Genomic DNA, 24,061 nt, shown 5'->3' with positions numbered 1-24,061 from the left:
CATCCAACAAAGCCTGGTATGAAACAGTGAGTGCACTGTCATTCATCAATATTAACTTCTCCTCAATACAGTGCTTTTCTTTGGTCTTTTTTGTCTTGTTTCATTTTCCACACTCTCCAACCAATATTTCAGACCTTTCCTGCTCTCCCCAACCTCAGTCAACCCCTTTCCTCCATCATTCTAAGCTGTTGATCTCATTTTTTTTTTTTGTCTTTTTAGAGCCGTACCCCTGGGATATGGAAGTTTCCAGGCTAGGGGATGAATAGGAGCTGTAGCTGCCAGCCTACACCACAGCAACTCAGGATCCAAGCCATGTCTGCAGCCTACACTACAGCTCAGAGCAATGCTGAATCCTTAACTCCCTGATCAAGGCCAGGGATCGAACCCACATCCAACGAGGATACTAGTCGGGTTCATTAATCACTGAGCCATGATGGGAACTCCTGATCTCACATTTAATTTTAGGGAGAAATTAAAAGTCACTTCAACTTTTCTGCCAATGCTGTAAACACAAACCTGCATCTACATACATAACCACTTCTCTATTTTCAAGCATTTAACAAGTATTTATTGAGTACATTTTAAGGATCAGACACTGCTCGAGGTACTGGTGATGGATTAGTGAACAAAATAAATAAAACCCATGCTGTTGTAAGGCTTATATTCTGCGGATGGTATAAAAAGGATGACAGGGTGAGTTACAGATGATATGCTATGGAGAAAAATACTGCAAGGTAGGGTTTAGCAAGGAATGCAAGGACAGGGTTTTGCTATTTTGGATGAAGTAGTCATGGAATGCCTGGAAGATAAGGTAATCCTTGAGCAGAAACACAGAAATGGAGGAAAATGAGGGGCCTGGCCACGAAGTCATCTCTAATAAGAGTGTTTCAGGGCAAAGGGGAAGATGAAATTTCAAGGCCCCTGAAGAAATATGCTTATTAGCATTCTGATAGGACAGCAAGGAAACCAATGTGATTAGAAAGCATTAAAGAGGGCCAGAGGGGTGGTATGGGGCCAGGCCAGGTTCAGCCTTTTAGGCTATAGTAGAGAATGAGGTTTTTACTTTAAATGAGCCCAGCTGTTGTAGGAAAGTGCTGAGTAGAATAACATGAAGTGTCTTGTATTTCTTGAAAGGATCACTCTGGATGCTGTGCTGAAAATACACAGAAGAGGGCAAGTACGAAAGCAAGGAAATGTGCAGAAGGGGTGCTAGAAATGCCAGTGGAGATGCTGGTGGCTTGGGCCAGGGTGGAAGCAGTGGGGGGGTGAGGTGTGAGCTCTCACCTGGGGACTCTGAGAGCATGGCCTGCAGAATTCTCTGACTGACTGGGGGTGGGATCTGAGAGGAAAAAAAAAAAAAACAGAAGCCAAGGGTGACTTCAAGATTTTCACTTCAACAACTGGAAGGATGGAACTGCCATTACTGAGATGGGAAATACTTAGGAATAGGAGGATTCAGGGAGCGGGTGGGAAATCATGTTTGTTTCCAGGCATTTGAAATGTGAATTTGAAATTCCTATTAGATGACAAATAGGTAGCTGACAATGAGTCTGGAGTTCAGGAGAGAAGATCCGCTTAGTGATTAATTTGAGAGCCATAGCAATGAGATGATGTATAATGAGATGGTATATAAAGCCATAAGATAGAGACGTCAGAGAAGAGGTCCAGAGGTCGAGCTCTGGGATAATCCAATGCTTTAGGGGCTCAGGAGATAATGAGGAACCAGAAAAGAAGGAGCTACTACTGTGAATAAAAGCAAGCCTATTTCAATGAGAAGGGAAGTAAGAATTTTCTAGAAACAAAATTATGGCATGGTGTACACAAGAAACAACACATAATTAAGAACTACTAGAGGATAAAGTGAGGATTCAGAAATGTGGACAACAGTCATGTCTGCCAAACTGAGAAGACCCGACTTTCCCAGTGGGATGGGCCGAGTCACTGACAGTCATTTGCAGCAGCGTGGAAGTGTCCAGCTTCAGCCTCAGGATGAAGGGTGGACTTCTGCGAGCTTCCTGGAAGGGAGTGCAGCAAAGCGTACCACCACAGAGGAGAGAACTGCAGAGTCTCAGACAAGAGAGATGACGGAGACTCTGACAATGACGAAATGCAAAGAGAACTGAAAAAGAAAAATCAGGAAATGAAAACAGTCCAGGATTTGCTTGTTGGGGGAGGGGCGAGCATGCCAAGCCTCTGGCTTGAATGATGATGTGGCTGGCAGTGGTATTAGCAAGTATAAGAAAGATGAGTCACGGTTTGGGGAAGGAGGGGGTGGTGACCTCAGTTTTTGATTTATCATAGTTGCGGTGTCAGTGGAATGATGTTTGGCAGGGAGACGTACGTTTGAAATTCATGGGAGAGATAAGAGCCTGAAATAGATTCGGGAACCGTCAATGCAGAGGTCACAGGTAAGCCACCAGAGTGGATGAGATGACCTATGGTAAGTCAGCATTTCCTTTCAAACCTACAACTAAGTCCTGGGTGGGAATAAGAAGGGTGATAGGGAAGAAGCAAACATGGTAGGAGGGAGGAAGAAGAGGTTGGGGAAAAAAAGGTAGAAGAAGAAAAAAAGGCTGTATCTAATGCATTCCAGACCAAGCATGCTATTAATACTGTGCAAATATCTGTGGTTTTGTTTTTTAATATCCTTTCCCAGTTGATATAGCATATTTACTGGCCTTTTTGACCACAGCTGCATTTCAAGCAGATTACTTCAGGAAACAATTCACAGTGATACCTAGACCCTTTTTTTTAGGCTAGCCTACTGAAACTACACTCTTATTACTGGAGCAAAGGTTATTTCTACTCAACAATCATGTACTGGAATAAGTGCCAAGGATACAAAAATGAGTAAGACACAGTCCTTTGTTCTAAGGACATTTAACCAGGATTAAAGACCCAGAAACAATCTAGAAGTTCATGTAGAAGTTAGCTAGAAAGATCTTTTCAATATGGAAATTTGGTCATATAACTCTACGTACAACAGTCCATGGCTGAGACTGTTAGTTGTCCCCAGTACCCACTCTGTCCTTCCTCTAACATGATCAACATGGCCACTGAGAATATTTACATTCCCAGCTTTCTGTGCGAGTAAATATGGTCATATAACTAAATTCTAAATCTAAGGGGAAATGGCATCATGAACTTCCAGAAAGTGCCTAGGGAGTTCTCACTGTGGCGCAGCGGAAAGGAATCTGACTAGTATCCATGAGGATGTGGGTTCAATCCCTGGCCTCAATCAGTGGGTCAGGGATCTGGCATTGCCATGAGCTACAGTGTAGGTTGCACATGCAGCTCGGATCCTGCACTGCTGTGGCTGTGGTACAGGCCAGCAGCTGCAGCTCTAATGCAACCCCTAGCCTAGGAACTTCCATATGCCACAGGGGCAGCCCTAAAATGCAAAAAAAAAAAAAAAAAAAAATTACAAAGTTAAAAAAAAAAAAGAGAGAGAGACATTTACTTCTACTCCTCTTTTCTGCATTCTCTGGCCTGCTGCTGGAATGAAGACATGATGGCTGGAACTGGAGCAGCCACTTTAGGCCAAGATCTAATGTTGAGAATGGAGGCTACACATGTCAGAGCAACAGGATAGAAGCCTGAGTGCCTGGAAATAGTAGACTAGCTATAGATTCTGAAAGTAGAAAAGATTAGTTAAGTCACTATTTTATTGTTGTTTCTGGTGGCTGACAGCCAACTAATGCACCATTAATATGATAATTATACTAGAAATATGCTTATCTTTCTGTTTTTTGTCTCTTTGTTTTTTCTAGGGCCGCACCCACGGCATATGGAGGTTCCTAGGCTAGGGGTCTAATCGGAGCCATAGCCGCTGGCCTATACCAGAGCCATAGCAATGCGGGATTGGAGCCATATTTGCGACCTACACCACAGCTCATGCCAACAACACTGGATCCTTAACCCACTGAGTGAAGCCAGGGATCAAACCCGCAACCTCATGGTTCCTAGTTGGATTCGTTAACCACTGAGCTGAAATATGTCTATCTTTAGCTCTATCTATTATCTATCCATCCATCCATCTTGGTGTCTGACTCTAAAGATGATGAAACACATAACAGATTTAATATTGGAAATAGAACACTCATCCAAGGCAAAAATAATATTTACAAAGTGAAAATTCAAGTTTTTAACTAACACATTAATATAAAAAAATCACTACATTCAGTAAGTTTGGAACATTAATAAAAAGACATAAAACTCAGTATTACAGATTTCCAACTTTAGGAGATAACTGTACTAATATTTTAACTTACTTCTTTTGAAGGATTCATTGGTAACGTAAAGATAGTTTTCCAATACGACCAGACAAACATTGCAAAAAGTAGATGATAAGCAATCAGGCACACAACTAAAATGAAAGAAACATAATTATCACTGTGGTTTGCAAATACATACTAAGATCAAGGTATTCACAAAAGATGTGCTTGTTCTAAAATAACCAAATAACTTCATTATTTAATTACATAATACCCCATGATTTCAGAACTCTTCCATATGTAGGCAGGACCTCTATTGGCAAAATGGCTAGAGAGACCTCTCTTAAATTATAAGAATAAAGTCATGCCTGCAACTTTAAATCACAAACGCAGCATTAAACAAATGTTAAAACACTCAGGCTTTAAGAACTTTGCTCCACTAACAAAGAAGAGCAAAAGCAGTTCCTATTTGAGAAGCTCTTTGCTTAATTTGCTCAGCTACAGTCAAATCTGGTGGTCACTACTGTTTCAATGATGAAAGATTTAAACAGAAACCATATGAACACAGAGAAATTTCCTTCAAGGGGAGGTCAATTTTCTTATTTATCACATGGGACAATTGTTTGTCTTTTGTTTTTTGGGGTTTTTTTTTGGCCACACCCGAGTGATGCGTAAGTTCCCATGCCACAGCTGCTGCCAGAAACACTGTAGTGATAACATCAGACCCTTAACCCACTGTGCCACCAGAGAACTCCATGGGACAAATGTTAAGAAAAGCACTCTGAATACCATTTTTTTTGGGGGGGTCCTTTTAGGGCCACACCTGTGGCATATGGAGGTTCCCAGGCTAGGGGTCTAATCGACCAGCCTATGCCAGAGCCACAGCAACAGGGGATCCAAGCCACGTCTGTGACCTCCACCACAGCTCATGCCAACACAGGATCATTAATCTACTGAGAGAGGCCAGGGATCAAACCTGCAACCTCATGGTTCCTAGTCAGATTCATTTTCGCTGCACCAACATGGGAACTCCTGAATACCTTTTTCAAGTAGTGTATATAAGCATACTTTGTGTGGTGTATCAGTCTTGAATCCTATGCAAATCTAAAACTTTTATTTTGTATACAGTGATAATGATTAATCTTGGCAATACATTAACATATAAATTCTGTAAGTTACAGTTGAATAAAATAGACCAGTTTAAAATACAGCATGTTTGGTATTTTTAAATTTAACAGCAATTTTTCATTTTTCTTTTTTAAAGAATGATGATACTCATGCTAGAGACTCAGTAAAACAATCAATTATCTAGCACGGCACTTAAGTCAGTATGGAATGACTAGAGCCACTGATATATTTCATGAATTATACACTGACTCAGGTAGTGGGCCATACTCTGAGCTGGAAACAGGAGACTATTGTTATTCTTATATCTCAAAGCCACAAGAATCTTTGGCACAGTGACTGCCATTTCAGAGAAGTTTCATTGCCAAGAGTCAGAGAGAATTCAGTTTGGGGACAAAGAGAATAAGATGCCTTTAACCCCATCTTGACACCAACATTCTCAAAGTATAATTTATTAATTCCAACCAAATCTAAATGAACACTATTTGTTTTCTCAAACTATGTTTAAAACTGTCTATCTAAAGCAATAATATTTCTTACCTTGTTCTCCAATGTTTTCCATGGACACTACAGAAAGAGAGAAAAGAGAGATAGGCAATAGATTATACGAAGCTTATGGCAAACAGAGGGCCTGACAGAGACATAAGGCACTGGAGTAGGTTAAAAATTTGGCTCCTTTTCAAACCAACATTCTTTAAATATTTGTTCAACTTGGTTTAGAGGAGCGACAAGCACTGTGGGAGAGAAGTGGAGAGGGGAGGCTGCTGGCTGCCTCCAGTCAGGCCCCTACTGGCCCTTCAGCCGTGGCTCCCACACAGAAAGCAAACCCCCATCAGGCGTGGCCCTGGTGGGTCTTACTCCTATACTGATCTATTTCTCGGTCTTCCTTCCAACTACTGAGTTCAAGGTTCAGCTCATCACATTTCCAGAGACGGTTTTTGCTCTTTGTAAGCTGGCAACCACAGAGTTAACTCTCCAGAAGGAAAAAAATGTTGTGTCCTGGCATACACTTCTCTGGCTGTATTTCTCAAAGTACCAATTCTTGTGCCTGACTGCCTCCTCCCGTACAATGAGGGGCCCCAGCTGCAGGCCTGAGAAACTGGCATCCCTGAGGGGTTATTGCAAATCTCCCAAGGTGGCAGGTAAATGAGGATGGGGACCACGGAGCTCAAACAAGCTGGGACAAGAAGCCCCACTGTTTTCTCGCCTTTTGCATCATCTGCTTGTTCTGTTTCCCATGTGGTCTTCCTCCATTTGTACTACAGTGGGCAGGAGCCACAGTGAGCAGCATCCTTTTCCCTTATTGCATTGCTCTAAGAATGACTGTAAGGCCAGAGGCTGCAGAAATGAGCCTCTTCTGGCTTCTACCTACGGTATCTAGGCTTCCAATATGCAGCAATAAACAGAAAACCTAAACGGCAGAATTTCTTTATACAGTTAAAGCGGCTGCGTCCTTCTTAAATATTCTCTCGGCTCAAATAATAGATGATTTCCAGACTTCTCGACAAACCTGATGTGGCTCCTTATTCAATAAGGCAGATACGGATGATCTTTAACTTAACAAATGGCCTGTTTCACGAATGTGCAGGTCAGTCAGAGGCTAGAGAGTCAGCGTGCGCTTTCTCACAGGATCCCTGAGTTGGTTAATGGGAGGGCATAGGGAGGATGAAGCTGTCTTTCCCAGCTGACTCCACCACTGCTCTCAGTGATAATGTGGGAAAAAAGAATGCCTTTCTCTCTAGACACTCACTTCCCTGTCTTGAAAGTCCTCCAAAATGGACTACAATTCTGCCTTGGATCAAAATTTCTACTCCTTCAGCTAACCTAAGGACATGCAAAAGCAACTTGATCCTATTTGTGCATTTATGTATGAAATGACCCCGAATAGCCACTCCAGAGGTGCTGGTATTTTTAAAGAAAATGTACTTGCTAACCCATGACTCTAGCTGTCAGAACTGAAAACAATAACACAAAATGATATTTAAAAAAAGAAACAGTATGCAGTGATAATTTTTTTGACATAGACCATTTACTATACTGGCTGGATATGCATTTGAAGACATCTTTTGAAAAGTTATTTCTGCCCTTCACAGCTTGTTTTTCTCTTAATGTACTTCAAAATTCACAGATCTTCTTTTATTTTTCAGTTAAAGAAGTTACTCATGGATGCATGCTTATGGTAAATATTTCCAGTAACACTTGTAGAGTAAAATGTGAAAGTCCAAAAAATGCTATACCAATTACACTTCCACAAAAGTTCTGAGCCTATCCAATTTCCTATAAACGTAGTGTCTTTAATTTTTGTCAAAATTTTAGGCCAAAATAAAAATCAGTGTTTTAGTATTCATTTCCCTGATTACCAGTACAGTTTAAAAATAATTTTTAGCAGCAACATGGATGGAGCTAGAGACTCTCATACTAAGTGAACGAAGCCAGAAAGAGAAAGACAAATACCATATGATAGCACTTACAGCTAGAATCTAATATACGGCACAAATGAACCTTTTCACAGAAAAGAAAATCATGGACATGGAGAACAGACTTGTGGTTGCCGAGGGGGAGGGAGTGGGAAGGACTTAGAGTTTTGGGTGAATAGATGGAAACTATTGCCTTTGGAATGGATAAGCAATGGGATTCTGGTGTATAGCACTGGGAACTACATCTAGTCACTTATGATGAAGCATGATAATGTGAGAAAAAAGAATGTATACATGTATATGTAACTGGGTCACCTTTTTATACAATAGAAAATTGACAGAACACTGTAAACCAGCTATAATGGAAAAAAATAAAAAACATAAAAAATTTTAAGGACGAAACCAAATGTAACTTATCAACAAACTGTTGCATCCTAATAAATATATAAAAATAATTTTCATTAAAAAACAGGATGAGGGTGTTCCTGTTGTAGCTCAGATGTAATGAACCCGACTGGTGTCCATGAGGACTGGGGTTTGATCCCTGGCCCCGTTCAGTGGGTTAAGGATCCAGCGTTGCCTTGAGCTGTAGTTAGTATAGGTCGCAGACATGGCTCAGATCTGGCGTTGCTGTGGCTGTGCCTGATCTGACCCCTAGCCTGGGAATTTCCATATGACGCAGGTACAGCCCTAAAAAATAAACAAAAGAAAGAAAAAACAGATTTTTTTCTTTCTCTCTCTTCTGATTGATCTACTTTTACTTATTGAGAGCCCTTGCTATATTCTGGGAAGTAATCCTGTTATTTGTTATGTATGTTTCCAATAAAGTTGTGTATAACTACTTTCTAATGACTTAATAAATACTAGCAAAATCTTATGATTTATCTCCGATTAAACAGCACTATTTAACCTATCTCACTAACAGATACATGGACTGTACATGGTTTTGCTTTATGATATTGAGGAAATTAATGTTCTTTCATTCATGTTTACCTGATCAACAATTCACCCTGTAATTTTCAGTTTAGTGGGAGACTTATCAATTTCAAACTTTCCTTTCTCATTACAAAAACCCACAGAACTCAATGCTATTTTCAAATGCAAACATTTTTGTTCATAAATGACTGTTTAAGAAAAGGTTGTAAGTAAGCCACATTTCCAATATATACATAATAAAGATAATATATGTAAAATACAGACTCATTTTTGGAAAAAATAGATTGTAAGTCAAATGCAATTTCATCATTGATATCAACAAGAGAATTAAGTACCAACACTCATCATATTTATGACAGATCTTCCAAAAATATTAGGTTTTAATATGAATTTTGAGTTTTATCCAATATTTAACTTTATTATTTCACAGAATTTCAGGTTGATCTATTTAAAAATTATGCTGACACTTATTCTCCAACTGTGCACATATAGAAATTTCAAATATTTTATAACATATTGAATGTTTTCTAAAAACCGGTCTTTGAGGAAAATTAATATCATTATTTCTATTTTTTATTAAAGAAAATAGAGAGAGATAAGCTTTAATCTAAACTACAATGAGGAGTACATTAGTTAATTCTATTCAACAAATTCTTTTGTTTTCAATTTTAAAGTTTTACACATGTGACAAAAATATTATGACTTTGGGCTCCGCTAGATCTTATTAAAATTAACTCCTCATTAAAGCACAGTAACTGCCATAGGACTTCTGTCTCATAAATGTTTACTGAATAAGAAAGACAAATAGAAGTTCCCATCGTGGCTCAGTGGTTAACGTATCCAACTAGGAACCATGAGGTAGCAGGTTCTATCCCTGGCCTTGCTCAGTGGTCTAAGGATTCGGCGTTGCCATGAGCTGTGGTGTAGGTCACAGACGTGGCTTGGATCCTGCGTTGCTGTGGCTCTGGTGTAGGCCGGCAGCTACAGCTCCCATTAGACCCCTAGCCTGGGAACCTCCATATGCCGAGGGAGTGGCCCTAGAAAAGGCAAAAAGACAAAAAAAAAAAAAAAAAAAGACAAACAGAAGACAGAATCCCAAAGCAGACCTATGAGACATGTTCATTCTTTCTTCTGTGGGCTTGAAAATTTCCATGAAGAAGTTATTTCTTTTACCTGCCATCTTAGTGCACTGTGGAAATCAACTGGTAATTTGCAAAGCCAAAAGTAATCTTACCTGTACTGCCTGCTAGCACACACCCCAGAAGTGAAGACGATGCCTCATTACACAAAGGAGAGAGGAAAGACCAAGTGGCTATGATCCTCTAAAAAGGAAAAGCATGAAGGAGATACTGGCTTCAACCAGGCTTCAAGCAACTTTGAAAGAAGACAGAAAGAGTCTATATGTTTGCAGGGTTTTTCCCTCCTATTTTTTGGCTTTTTCTCAGTATTTTATTTGCTTTTTCCCCTTTTTAAAAAAGTTTTATTGAAGTATAGTTGATTTACAAGGTTGTGATAATTTCTGCTACACAACAAGGTCAGTCATATATACATACAGACACATACCCATTTTCCTTCAGATTCTTTTCCCACATAGATTATCACGCCATATTGGGTAGAGTTCTTTGTACTATACAGCAGGTGCCTGTTGGCCAATCATTCCATATACCTCAGTGTGCATATGCCAATTCCAACCCCACAGTCCATCCCTCCCCTTAGTATTTTACTTTTTAATAATTCAGTTTGTCGAAATGAAAAAGAATCTTACTAAACACAACAGTGCTAAAGAGCACAGACTCAGGATAAAGACAGGCAAGGTTCCATCCCATTGCTGCCACTTGCCGGTTTACACAAGTGATTCTACATATTCCATCACAAAATGAACGTAGTAATAACAACAGCAATGCCATTCAAGATGTTGTGGAATTAAAAGAGGTAGTGTATGTAATGTACCTAACGTTGTGCCTGGCACTCACTGAGCCCTCCAAATATACAAACAATTATATAATATTTGATTTTGCTAATACTAACTATAAAAGATAACATATAGAAAAGGGGACTAAACATGAAGAAAAATTACAGAGACAAGTAGTACCTGCACAGACTTTTGAAAGAAATCAATGCAAAAATTGACTGAGAATAGACTTCACATGTGAAAAATAACTTAGATCTCAGCATTTTGCTTTTTTATATAGATGTGCCATTCCTGAAACTTGACAGTATAAACAAAGATGGTGGTACTCATCCTTAACACAGGATTGTAATGAGAGAGAGAAATTTCATTCCTCATATGGCAGTTAGTTCAGGTAAGAGCCTCTCTTAAAAGTGAGAAGAGGGAGTTCCTGCTGTGGTGCAGCAAATAAAGGGTCCAGAGTTGTCTCTGTGGCAGAGTGGGTTCGATCCCCAGCCTGGCACAGTGGGTTAAAGATTTGGCATTGTCACAGCTGTGGTGTAGGTAAAGCAGCTCAGCTTCAGTCCCTGGTCTGGGAACTTCCATATGCCAGGTGTGCAGAAAAAAAGAAAGAAAGAGAGAGAGAGAGACAGACAGACAGAGAGGGAAAGAAAGAAGGAAGGAGGAAGAGTTTGCTTGTGGTGCAGCTGGTTAAGGATCCAGTGTTGTCACTGTAACAGCTTGGGTCACTGCTGTGCTGTGGGTTTGATCTCTGACCTGGGAACTTCTATATGCCAAAGACATGGCCAAAAAACAAAAAAAACAAACAAAAAAACAATGAGAAGAGCTATTTTGGATTTTCTGCCATCTGTTTAACCTATGGAATAAAAACGATGACCTAAAAAAAAAGGTCTAAATCTTATATTCACGCTAAAGAAGTTAGATGCAATTTACTCTTGGGAATAAAAGCACTAGTTGCTAGGCTAAAATATTTACCATCCATACATGTGGTGACCATCTAAATATATACAATAGTAACATTGTGGCTTGTGATTTTAATTTTTTTTTTTTTTTTTTTTTTTTGCCTTTTCTAGGGCCACACCCTCAGCATATGGAGGTTCCCAGGCTAGGGGTCCAATCGGGGCTGTAGCCACCACCCTACACCAGAGCCACAGCAACGCCGGATCCTTAACCCAATGAGCAAGGCCAGGGATCGAACCCGCAAACTCAGGCTCCTAGTCAGATTCGTTAACCACTGCGCCACGATGGGAACTCCTTAATTTTCATTTCAAAAAATTACTGGTCGATTTTATCTTGGATTAGCCTAATTTCTGGTTCTATAGCCTATGATGATATTTTACTTCAGCAATTTCTAACTTCCCAACATCCCTGCAGAACTTAAAACTCTACCCTGATTAACTGCAATACAGATAGACAACAAAGATTCTGCCTTGTAGAAAGATCTTAAAGAACCGAAGTCCTTTCTTGGCACAGATGGTGTACTGGTCGATCGAAAGTGGGAATGATGAAGCATCAGGGTTACCAAGACTGTTCCTGTTTGCCAAGAGCTAAATGAAGACCTTTAAGAATTACATCTTGGAATCGAACCACCAAGATAATATAAGGCTGGTAGTTATGTGGCTGGTTCTGATTTCTGGCTACCTTTCCTGGCTAACCTGCCTCCTCCCTCATTAACCATTCCTCTCAGAAACAGAGTAGGGCATTAGAGAAAAGGCTGAGTAGTCATCAGTTTAGAATTGAATTATACCTTTGTTATACTATTGATCTTTAATAAACTGTGTAAAAATAAAACAGGTAAAACCAAAACTGAAGAGTCAGACTGTTGGCCAGAGTAGTAATCCCTAAAAATACAAAAGGATGACAAACTGCTACTTGTTCCAAACCTGGCACGAGTAAGCATCCTTAAAAATGTGTGTGTGTGTATAAAATTAAAGGCATACCTCACTCATCTGTTTTGCATAAATTATCAAGCAATCATTTAATCCTGGGGGTCATTAAACTACAGTCCTCAGTCCAAATGGAGCCAGCCACCTCTTTCCGTAAATGAAAGACACAGTCCTTTATTTACATAGCTGCTTCTGTGCTACAATGGCAGGGTTCTTTGCTACAATGGCCACTGCAACGGGGCAAGTATAGCCTGCAGGGCCCAGAATATTTATTATCTGGCCCTCTATAGAGAAAGCTCTTCAACCTCTGGCTATTAGCGTTCTCCAAAGAAACAAAACCAATAGGATATGTGTATATGAATGTATAAATGGAGGGGGAGGGGGAGGGGGAGAAGGGGCCAGAGAGAGAGAGAGAGAGAAAGGGAGGGAGAGGGAAGGGGAGGGAGGGAGGGAAAGGAGAAGAAGGGAAGGATGGAGGCAGGAAGATACAGAAAGAGAGAGAAGGGGGGCAGCAAATGAATATAAATTTTAAGGACAGGCTCACATGGTTATAGGGTTTGGCAAGGTGGAAAGCCAGGGAGGAGTTATATTGAAGTCTTGGGTCTGAAGCAGAATTACTTCTTCTTCAGGAGACCTCAGTTTTGGCTCTTCAGGCCTTCAACTGATTGGATGAAGCCCACCCACAATATAAAAGGTAACCTGCTTGACTCAAAGTCTACTGATGTAAACATTAATCACATATAAAAAGTACCCTCACAGCAACAGCTAGACTGATAATTTGACCAAACTGGCCACCAGAGCCTAGCCAGGTTCACAAATAAAAGTAACCGTCATACCCTGAATCTATAACCTAGTTTTATTCTGGAAATACTCTACTAAGACATGTGCTGATCTTTCGTATCAGTTCTCAAGCCAAGTTTATCATTCATTATAAATTATTACACTGGAATTATATCTAGTGAATTAGCTACATAAATTAACTTTATGTATCTGCAAGAGGGAAAACAATAACAAAATCCTAAGGCCTACTCTAAAAACTTGATTGCAAATAATCCTATGCAAATTAACTTTATATATACACCCATATTATTGCTAAGGATGCTATTCAACCCTATTCTCTAAAGAACTCTAAAAATATTAGAGCTAATTCAGTGTAGGTTGATTTAAATTCAATCTTAATTAAAAGCAAAGATTCATCTCAAAAATCATTCTAGCCCTATATTTTACCAACTGAATTTTTAGATGTTGCTTTGGCAATTATACAACTGAGAGTTTGCTGTCAAAAATAGTATCTTTTGATATGCGGCAGCCCACCACTGTTGAACTGTCAGTAACTTGAACCTAGTTCAACTTTTAGTCTTAAGTTTCCAAAATCCAAAACTTCAGACACTAAAATACGCCTTCATGGCAGTTTTTTTAAAATGTACTTTCCCCCCTTAAATTAGCAAAGAACAGTTATATAATTGTTTCTAGAACAAATTGGCTTTGGGGTATTGTCATCGCAAATGCATTCTGGTGCAATCTTTGTATTTCTTTTCTGAACCTGGATTTTCTTTTTCCTGCCTTTGAATTAAAATTCTGCATATTGGAGGAATCATTTACTTTTATTGTGTAGACATGGTACCTTTTCTATAAAAATCCACTAGGCTATTTCCAGATTTAGTCTGACATGAATACATTTTAGCCTCATAGATTCAGTCTGATAATGAAGAGCACTAGAAATAAAGAATTGGTCCTAATGAATGAATTTTAAGGACAACTTTGTAGCTAAGCTCTATATTTTTCTGCTTATGTTTAACTCATTTATTGAAAGCATTCACCGGCTATTCTACACTTCCACCATTGAGGATAAAATGGCAAATGAAACTCCATCCCTCTGCTCAAAAGTCTTAGAGTTTATGGGACCATTTTAGCTAAAGGTTGAAACTAACTGGAAAAAAAAAAAAAGGACATTAAAACATAGTCAATTAATAGAAGTAGCTAAGATTCAGAAAATTAAGATAAAAATAGGAGCAGCACAACAAATATGCTCAAATATCTCCTGTCCTAACATTTCTCCTTTGACCTCATGCTTCTAGCTGCCAACCCATTTTTCTGACCCTTTCATAGGAAAACTTATTCTTTAACAATCATCCAAATGCCACTAATTTCTTGTTGCTTCCTCGACCAACACCAAGTGGTCTTGCATTCCCCCATGTCCACCGCTGTCACTCCTGTCAAGGTCACCAATACCTTGCTTACTGCCAATTCTTGGTACTCAAGTTACTCTACCAGATTTCATGACTGTTTTTGAAATGCTTTCTTGAACTGACATTGAATTCTTCGATGAAACTGGCCAGTGAAAACCCCTTGAAGCAGGAGTCTTTGTCCTCCCAGCTACTTTCCAGGAAGCGCTAGTTCACTTTTAATGTAGTAGAGATCGAAACAGGAGATGCATGTCAAATAATTCCTATGAACACTGGTGACACTGCTGCTAGATCACTTCAATGACAGACCAAGAAAAATATATTCTTCACATGGATATTTCCAGTAAAATTTCAACTGCATCCTTTTCTTCCTAATACATATTTTTGAATTTATTTTCTTTACAACAGATCTATTACATTTTTAACTTTTTATCAAACTTGGTTTTCCTTTGTGATCCTCACATGTCATGGCGATTTTACGGACAACTTTAAGTCCCTGCCTTCCTTGCTAACCTCATCTCACACCCCTCCCTCTCACTGTGGTGCTTCAGCCACTCTGGGCTTTCCCGCTTCTCAAACATGCCTGCATTGTCCCCTCTCTTAGATCCTCTGCCCTTAAATTTAACTGGGTGGTAAAACATCTCGACTCTAGTCCAATCCTCCCAATACATGTGATCTTGATCATGATACTCAGCTGGTCTGTTTTAATTTTATCATTAAAAAAAAACTTTTTACTGATTCATTGAATTTTTTTTAAAAACAATTCCCATTACATGCAGTTCAGGATTAAGTATCATTTTTTAGCACACTGTTGAGTCTGTATACAAAGTATGCACCACCTGTATAACTCCGTCATATCACTTTCCCCAGCCTCCACAATACCTGGTTGGGGTCATTTTCACTGATACATTCATAGAGCTCCAAAGTATATGTTATTACTGGCTTTCTTGGCCAGATGCTTCCTCGCCACCTACCATCCCCATGTCCCTGCCCTGGGGTTAGTTTTTAAAGGCAAGATATCACTCAGATGTATTAAGCTTGCAGGCAAACTTTGGTGTCTTATGTGCTCATGTGGACCCTAATTTTACTTTTGGGGTTACATCTCAATGTCCTTGACTCTGATCACTTAGCATCCACTCTTATTAATTTGTAGGAGGGAAGTCTGCTTTTTCCCTGTGAGTGCTCGTGCAGTAACACAGCTCCTAAATGAATCACTAATCTGAACTGACATTAAAGGAAACTGTTACCAGGGCTCTCTCAGATAGAATGCAATGCATGTATAAAAACGTTTCCAATTGTTTGTATCCCAAAATACTTTTTTGCTTCCGTCTTCATCAAAGCAGCACCTGGGAGAAGTCAAGTCATTTCCCTTAGTAGGCACAGACTGAGACCCATGGCTGTGGGCTCTCTCGGAGGTTCAGCATCTGCCTTGAGAGTACCACCTTGCAGTCCCTCTGGAACCAAACCCAGGGGAAGTGCCCATGATTTTATTACGTAAACAGAAATTTGCACTTTATTTTAAAGGGCCCTCGCTCTAAAATTATCTTCAGTCCTACTCTGATATGTTTTGAAAAAAATCATTGACTTTAAAAACACAAGGCAGGAGTTCCCGTCGTGGCGCAGTGGTTAACGAATCCGACTAGGAACCATGAGGTTGCGGGTTCGGTCCCTGGCCTGGCTCAGTGGGTTAAGGATCCAGCGTTGCCATGAGCTGTGGTGTAGGTTGCAGACGCGGCTCGGATCCCACGTTGCTGTGCCTCTGGCGTAGGCCGGTGGCTACAGCTCCGATTCGACCCCTAGCCTGGGAACCTCCATATGCCGAGGGAGCGGCCCAAGAAATAGCAAAAAAAAAAAAGACAAAACAAACAAACAAACAAACAAAAACAAAACGCAAGGCGGGAGTTCTCTTGTGGTGGAGTAGGTTAAGTATCTGGTGTTGTCACTGCAGCAGTTCAGGTTGCTGCTATGGCGCTGGATGGCCAGAGAACTTCCCCATGCTATGGGTGTGGCCAAAACAAACCAACCGAGGCAAAAGTCATTCTACAAATAAATTCATCAGTGGGCTTGTAGAAACTGTTTTGTCAAGGACAGGTAAGCAGTTTCAGACTAGAAACAAAGAGTAAAAGGAAGGTTCCACATCACTTGGACCCTAAAACACATAGTTTCCAATGTGAGCTCTCACAGTTATGTAAAAAGCCAAACCTCATGCGGTTCCTCGAACACCCATTTTGCAGTAAGAAACCCAGGATCTCTTTTAAAATGTAAATTGATGATGTCAACTCATAAAAACCCTTCTGTAGGTCTGCACTGAATTTACAGTAAAGTCCAATCTCCTTACTCAGGCCTCTGGGCTCAAACACTATCTGGCTCCTACCTACCTTTCCAAGATCACTTCTCATCCCTCTCATTCTTGCTTGCTAAACTGTAAACAGGCTGACCTTCTGGCTGTTTCTAGAACATATAAAATCTTACTGTCTTTACCCATCTCATCTGGTGCAACTTCTGGCTCAGTCCTGATCATCCCTCAGCTTAAAGGTTACAAGTCAGTTTCTCATATAGGCCCCCCTGCCTAGCCTCACCCACGACAGGTGGAAACTCCCAGGCCAGGGATCGAACCCACACCACAGCTATAACAAAAGCCACACAGTGGCAACCAGATACTTAACCTGCTGAGCCACCAGGGAACTCCACAACATACTGTTTCTTTCTTGACACTCAGCACAATCTGTAATTGTGTTTCTTTTCCATGTCTGCCACTGAGGTTCAAATCCTGGCTCTGCCAGGGTTTTTGATGTTTTATCTTGACCAAGTTACTTATCCTCTCTCAACGTTATCTCAATATTTGTCTCATCGGACTGTTTTGAGAATAAACTAAGGAATGTAAGTAAGAGCACCCAGAACAGAATTTGGCACATATTAGGGGCTCAATAAGTGTTAGTTGAATATGGAACATCATTAAACAGTGAAATGTTAAGAGGAGAAGTTCCCCCAAATCTAGTGCAAACAGTTTTGTTTTTTGTTTTGGGTTTTTTTGTTTGTTTGTTTTGAGGGGGCAGAAGGAAGGATTTATTACTTGCAGCAAGTAAGGAGAACACTGAGATAGTATTTGGTACCATTTTACAAATAATATGGAGAAAGAAGCACACCCTACATATTTAGCCTGCAGTAGTGCTACAATGTTCCAGAGAGTGAAATGCCAAGGTGATGGGAATAAATGGCTAGAAGACTTTTGAGTGTGAATAAGCAGAAAAATGCAGGTAAATTACAGTGTGAACAAATCAACGTAAGAAGAAAACACTAAACCAATGCATTGTAAAACTACGTTTTCCTTTCCTGCTCCTTCAGGAGCTCTTTCCCTCTCAACTCTACCCCACCTCCACTCCACGGAGGCCTATCAGGTTCTGAGAGGGCCTGGCATGCATCAGAATCTGCATATGACCCATGGAGGGACCCTGTAAATTAGGGAGAAGCAGCATGTCCCAGGTGGTTTGAAGCATTCCCTCCTTGTCTCTACCCCAGGATTTTATCTAACAAACTCTATGGACCTAAACTAGATGTTTGGAGTTCCAGTTGTGGCGCAGTGGTTAACGAATCCGACTAGGAACCATGAGGTTGCGGGTTCGATCCCTGGCCTTGCTTAGCAGGTTAACGAACCGGCGGCGTTGCCGTGAGCTGTGGTGTAGGTCGCAGATGCAGCTGGGATCCTGTGTTGCTGTGGCTCTGGTGTAGGCCAGTGGCTACAGCTCTGATTAGACCCCTAGCCTGGGAACCTCCATATGCCGCAGGAGCGGCCCAAGAAATGGCAAAAAGACAAAAAAAAAAATTTTAATAAAATAAATAAATAAATTAGATGCTTGTTGGCTAGAAATTATCTAACCACCATGGAAAATCATCAAGAAGACCTTCTCCTGACGAAAGGCACAGTGCAACAGCAAAGACAAAAATGAACGGCAGTGAGTCAGATAATAGAAACGAAGATACAGTAAGTCTCTTACTTAAGAACACATCATAGGAGTTCCCACCATGGCTCAGTGGGTTAAGAATCGCTCCGGTCACTGTGGAGGCAAGGGTTACATCCCTGGCTCAGCACAGTGGGTCAAGGATCCAGCATTGCTGCAGCTGCAGCTCAAATTCAATCTCTGGCCCTGGAACTTCCATATCCTACAGGTGCAGCCAAAAAAACCCCAACGACAACAATAAAAAACCGAAACAGGTGATGCAAGTCATGTCTTATGTGGGTGGTGAGGCCTCCATATCAGCCATTAAAAGCCTTTCTAATGTTTAATGTACTGGAAACAATATTACAAAATTTCAAGTGAACAATATTACAAAAATCAGCTATTCCATGTCAAGGGAAGCCTTTTTGAGTCTGCAACATCCAAACTCACCTCCCTTCCAGCACAGTAGAGAGAGACTGCCCTCCCTCCCCTAAACTCCCTGTTGGACTATTAGAGCAGACATCCCTCCCACCCCAAGTCCTCAGTGATGCCTCCTGCATTAGTCAGTTTGGGAAAGGACTGTAGACTGAGTGGTGTGTACCTAAGACAGCTACTTCCTCACAGTTCTGGAGGCTAGAAGTCTAAGATCAAGGTTGTCAGAAGGACTGGTTTCTTCTAAGGCCTCCCTCTTTGGCTTGCAGACCAAATTCTCCCCCTATCTTTATGCAGTTTTCTCTTTTTACATCTTTAGATCCAAATTTCCTCTCCTTATAAGGACATGAGTCATATGGGTTAGGGTGCACCCTTATGACTTCATTTTAACTTAATTACCTTTGTAAAGGACTCATCTCCAAATCTGTAAGCCTTACAGGTTAAGGCTTCACCCTATGAATTCTGGGGAGACACAATTCAGCCATAACCCACTGGGAAATAAGACTGCAGCTTGAGCAGGGTGAGGGCTGGCTGGGGATGAGAGGACATCGCTAGACTGGGGAGGGGAAGGGGATCAGACGATGAGGTATGAGAATTAAAAAAAAAAAAAAAAAACAAAGACAGGGAACATGTGTTCAATGTTTACAGTAAGTCATCAGAAATGCTAATTTTTCCCAAATATTTATCCCATTGAAACCGTACAACGATCTGTAAGGAAGGTATTATCATTTTTCAAAGTTGAGAAGACAGGCTCACAGAAGTAAAATTACTTTTCCAATGTCATTCAGTCATCATCTATGGAGCTAGGATCTGAATATTAAGTCTGTCTGACTCCAACACTCCTCCAAGGAGTCCACCTGGCCTCCCAGGCTTGTTGACATCAGGTGCCCCTGACTGCACAGCCTGTCTGGCCTCTTTGTCCTGGGAAGCCGTCCCTCCCTGCTTGCTCCCACATACCTCCTGCTCCTTCTGGTTAGGGATTCTCTGGAAATGAGGGTTTTGGGGGTTTTCTTTTTTCTTTTTTGGTTGCCCCACAGCATATAGAGTTCCGAGGCCAGGGATATGATCTGAGCTGCTGTTGAGACCTGTGCTGCAGCTGTGGCAATGCTGGATCCTTAACCCACTGTGCTGGATTAGGGATCAAACCTGCGACCTAGTGTATGAGAGATGCAGCCGATCCCACTGCACCATGGAGGGAATTCCTGGAGATCAATCAGGGTTTAAGATGTCCTTTCCTGCCCCCTCTCTGCCACCAACCAACTTAAACAGAACCTGGAAACAGATCATTTTACAAACTTGAGACAAAAATAATCAAATATTTAGTTATATTTCAGTTTGTAGAGCTGGGCTTTCCTAATCTCTCAACTCAAAAGCTGGGGAGGGACGAGAGCTCCAGGTTCCTATGACAAGAGTGAGATGGTGATGCAAGGAAGCTGAGGGTGTGCATGGAGCTTTCCTGACCCACCTCCTTCTCAAATTATTCCCAAGTTTGGTTATGCCCAGATACATTCCTAAGAAATACTCCTTCTTTTGCAAAACTGGCTATGAAGAGTGACGAACACTCTTCATCACTACAAGTTACCTGTCCTGGAATGGTCATTTGTAATCCACGCAGTTATCAACATTTTCCAAGTTAGAAGTTCTTCTTTCTCTCTCAACATTTCTTTAGCAACTTGCTGAAATCATTGCTCTAAAGACCTAAGAAGCTCTGCTCTACAAAAACAGATGGTGTAAACTCTAACTTTCCCAGCTGAAGGCTGGGAACACACTGAATGTTTTCCTTGATCATGGGGATGTGTAGGTCCTCCAATTTATCAGTTTGGAAAGGGAAATGAAGACTGTCTCTCATGATACGGCCCTGGAAAAACTCACTGCGACGCAAGTGCCTGTGGTGGCTCGGTGGTAACGAATCTGACTAGTATCCATGAGGATGTGGGTTTGATCCCTGGCCTTGCTCCCAGTGGGTTAAGGATCCAGTGTTGCTGTGAGCTGTGGTGTAGGCTGCAGATGTGGCTCAGATCCTGCATTGCTGTGGCTGTGGCTTTGACTGGCAGCAACAGCTCCAATTTGACCCCCAGCCCGGGAACTTTTAGGGATGCAGGTGTGGCCCTAAAAACAAAACAAAAACAAAAACACCCTGCCACTTTCTCCCTTGGCAAAGAGGAAGACAATCCCTGATTCACTCACTGTCCCAGGCAGTACTGTTAAACAAGGAAATCTCACCTCAGAGCTGGTCCCTTGCTCTTAGTGTCCCCATTTCAAAGATTACTCAATGGAATCCTGTAATCCCTCTTTCTCAAATTAGAATAGAAGGGATTTTCAGGGTCAGCAAGTTGTGCAGGTCTTAGTGCAGGCGAGTTTATTCACCCTGTTGGACAGAACTGTACGGGTCCCCCTTCCTCCACACACAGCTACCACTTAAGTTGCTACAACACCTGGATCTTTTCAACTCATTCCCCTTCCTTTCCAGTTCAAATGCCCTTCTTTGGGTTGGTCCTGAGAGGCATGACTGACTCTTCTGAACCACACAGGTTGGTGTGGACATGACTCCTTCAGCAAAGTTCTACCTCGTTCCCAAACAATGGCTTTCTACTATCAGGGGGAACATCAGGTAGGGATTTTTGATCCTAAAAACACCTCCCTCATTTGTCAGAACCCAAATTTTAGAATTGGAAGGGCCTTAATGATTAGTTTGCCCAGTGTAACTGCTCATCTTACTTACATATATATGTAGTTACTGAAACAAGCAAAATTCCTACTTGTACTTTGATTATTTTAGCATTTAAAAGTCCAAGTGAGAGTCCCTGTTGTGGTGCAGTGGAAACGAATCTAGCATCCATGAGGATGTGGGTTCGATCCCTGGCCTTGCGCAGTGGGTCAGGGATCCAGCATTTCCATGAGTTGTGGTGCAGGTTGCAGATGCGGCCAGATCCCAAGTTGTGCGCCTGTGGTGTAGACCAGCGGCTGCAGCTCTGATTGGACCCCTAACCTGGAAACTCCCATATGCCACGGGTGCAGCCCTAAAAAGAAAAAAAAAAAAAAAAGTGGATGGACTAGGAGTTTGAAGTTAACAGATGTGGATGATTCCATTTAGAGGAGATAGACAATAAAGTTCTACTGTATAGCACAGGGAGCTATAGCCAATCTCCTGGGATAGACCATGATGAAAAATAATATCCAGAAAGAGAATGCAAAAAATATATAAGATCAGGAGGAAACATCGGAGTTCCCGTCGTGGCGCAGTGGTTAACGAATCTGACTAGGAACCATGAGGTTGCGGGTTCGGTCCAGTGGGTTAAGGATCCGGCGTTGCCGTGAGCTGTGGTGTAGGTCGCAGACGAGGCTCGGATCCCACGTTGCTGTGCCTCTGGCGTAGGCTGGTGGCTACAGCTCCGATTCGACCCCTAGCCTGGGAACCTCCATATGCCGTGGGAGCGGCCCAAGAAATAGCAACAACAACAACAACAAAAGACAAAAAAAAAAAAAAAAAAAGATCAGGAGGAAATAATTCTTGCAGCATACTTTTTTATGTCATTAGATCACCTCTCATTACTTGGTATACTCAGAATTATCATAGAGGACAATACTAAGAATTTTTTTCACTACCAAACATTAGCTTTCTGGCTTATTAAGTAGAAATACTCATGCTTCTTGTTTGCTTCTCCATAGAAACAGACAACCTTCTAAAACTGTCTCCCAGGGTTAGCAGCTACATGTTGAGCATTACATGACCAGAGTGCTTAAAGCACATATAACATACTTAAAAATTAAACCAATATTTCTAGGTTCATGTAAATTATTTGACACTTCTGCATGACTCCAGGGAAGGAACTGTACAACATTTTAATTCCAACCTTTGTGTTTATGAGAAGAGAATTTACAGCACCACACTTGAAAGGATGCAATAAAAGATTTAAAACATTAGCACCAGCAATAATGACTGCAGTAGAACATTGGGTTGCCCTACCTATTACAACATGCATCTATTCAATGCCTTGCCCTGCAGTACTGGGTCACTGGGAGCAGTATTTGCTTTTATAACTTCGCTGTCATATACACATGAAGTAAACTTCACACATACCACCTTTCTTTGATCTCAGTTTGAATTACAGTATGCATTTTTCTCCTTACTTGCAGCAAATCATACCCTTGCCCTACACTGCATTTGCCCAACAACACTAGCACAGTCCACCTGACAGTAATTGCAGTGATAGTATGTATATTCAGTTGCAGCAAAAGCAAATGTGACATAAACTGGCAAGTTACAGGTGAAAGATGTGCACTACTACTGCTGTAAGACAAAGTACAATAGGGCAATAACGTACAAATACCACCTAATTTTATTCTAGATGTATTCGTAACATAAACGGGAAGTTTGACAAAATTGTGTACAGAACTGAGTAAAACAGTCATCAATATTTGGATTGAGTCTCTGCCTCTGCTCAGTGTGTGAGCTGCATCTCATGTTTCCTCCTTGCATCTTTCTCCCAATTATATGTACTGATCTTTGTTTTCTGTTCCTAAAGCCACCGTCACCTACCATAGATCTGCAGGCAAAACCAAACCTTGCTATTCATTCATGAATCATGTTCACTCGCCATGCTGTGTCTAAGGATCTAGCTCCTGATGAAGACTGTAGGTTACTGATGCAACCACAGGAACATGTATGATGCCGCCTCTCCCTCCTGGACCAGCTCATGTTTACCCAGTGTGTGTACCATTCACACTTGCTAACACATTGGTCCTTAAAAAGATAAACTTTCTACCAGTTAGCATTAGTGCTCTGGTTACCCAAAAACTGTTGCTGAATTTTAGATGATGTTCAGTAGACCAGCAGCTCTCAACACTTCTGCCTTGGCCAAACGTGATGGCCAGCATTCTCATGAAGGACATGGTCCCCAGGAAAGGCGGCGGCTGCGTGGGCAAAAGGAGATTACTCCCAATCTCCTGACCACCAGCTTTCCTGCTACACCACGAGAGCGCCAAGCTATTAAAAACTGCTGTGGTGACACTGATAT

At 41.2% G+C, this 24,061-nt stretch overlaps 1 protein-coding gene across 3 annotated transcripts in view; it reads right to left on the bottom strand.

The window, feature by feature from the left end:
• Positions 1–24,061, bottom strand: part of ZDHHC2 (zinc finger DHHC-type containing 2) — a 72,981-nt gene that overhangs the window by 34,301 nt on the left and 14,619 nt on the right. For all 3 annotated transcript variants that reach the window (XM_021077422.1, XM_021077421.1, XM_013984983.2), the window contains exons 2-3: positions 5,880–5,906; positions 4,272–4,366 (exon numbers count right to left, since the gene is read on the bottom strand). In XM_021077422.1, the coding sequence (XP_020933081.1) occupies positions 4,272–4,366; positions 5,880–5,906 (122 nt within the window). The remainder of the gene's footprint in view (positions 1–4,271; positions 4,367–5,879; positions 5,907–24,061) is intronic.

The sequence above is a fragment of the Sus scrofa genome, chromosome 17 (assembly GCF_000003025.6).
Source record: "Sus scrofa isolate TJ Tabasco breed Duroc chromosome 17, Sscrofa11.1, whole genome shotgun sequence".
NCBI lineage: Eukaryota > Metazoa > Chordata > Mammalia > Artiodactyla > Suidae > Sus > Sus scrofa.
The sequence above is the reverse complement of the archived record's forward strand: the minus strand, read 5'-3'. Positions and strand labels throughout refer to the sequence as shown.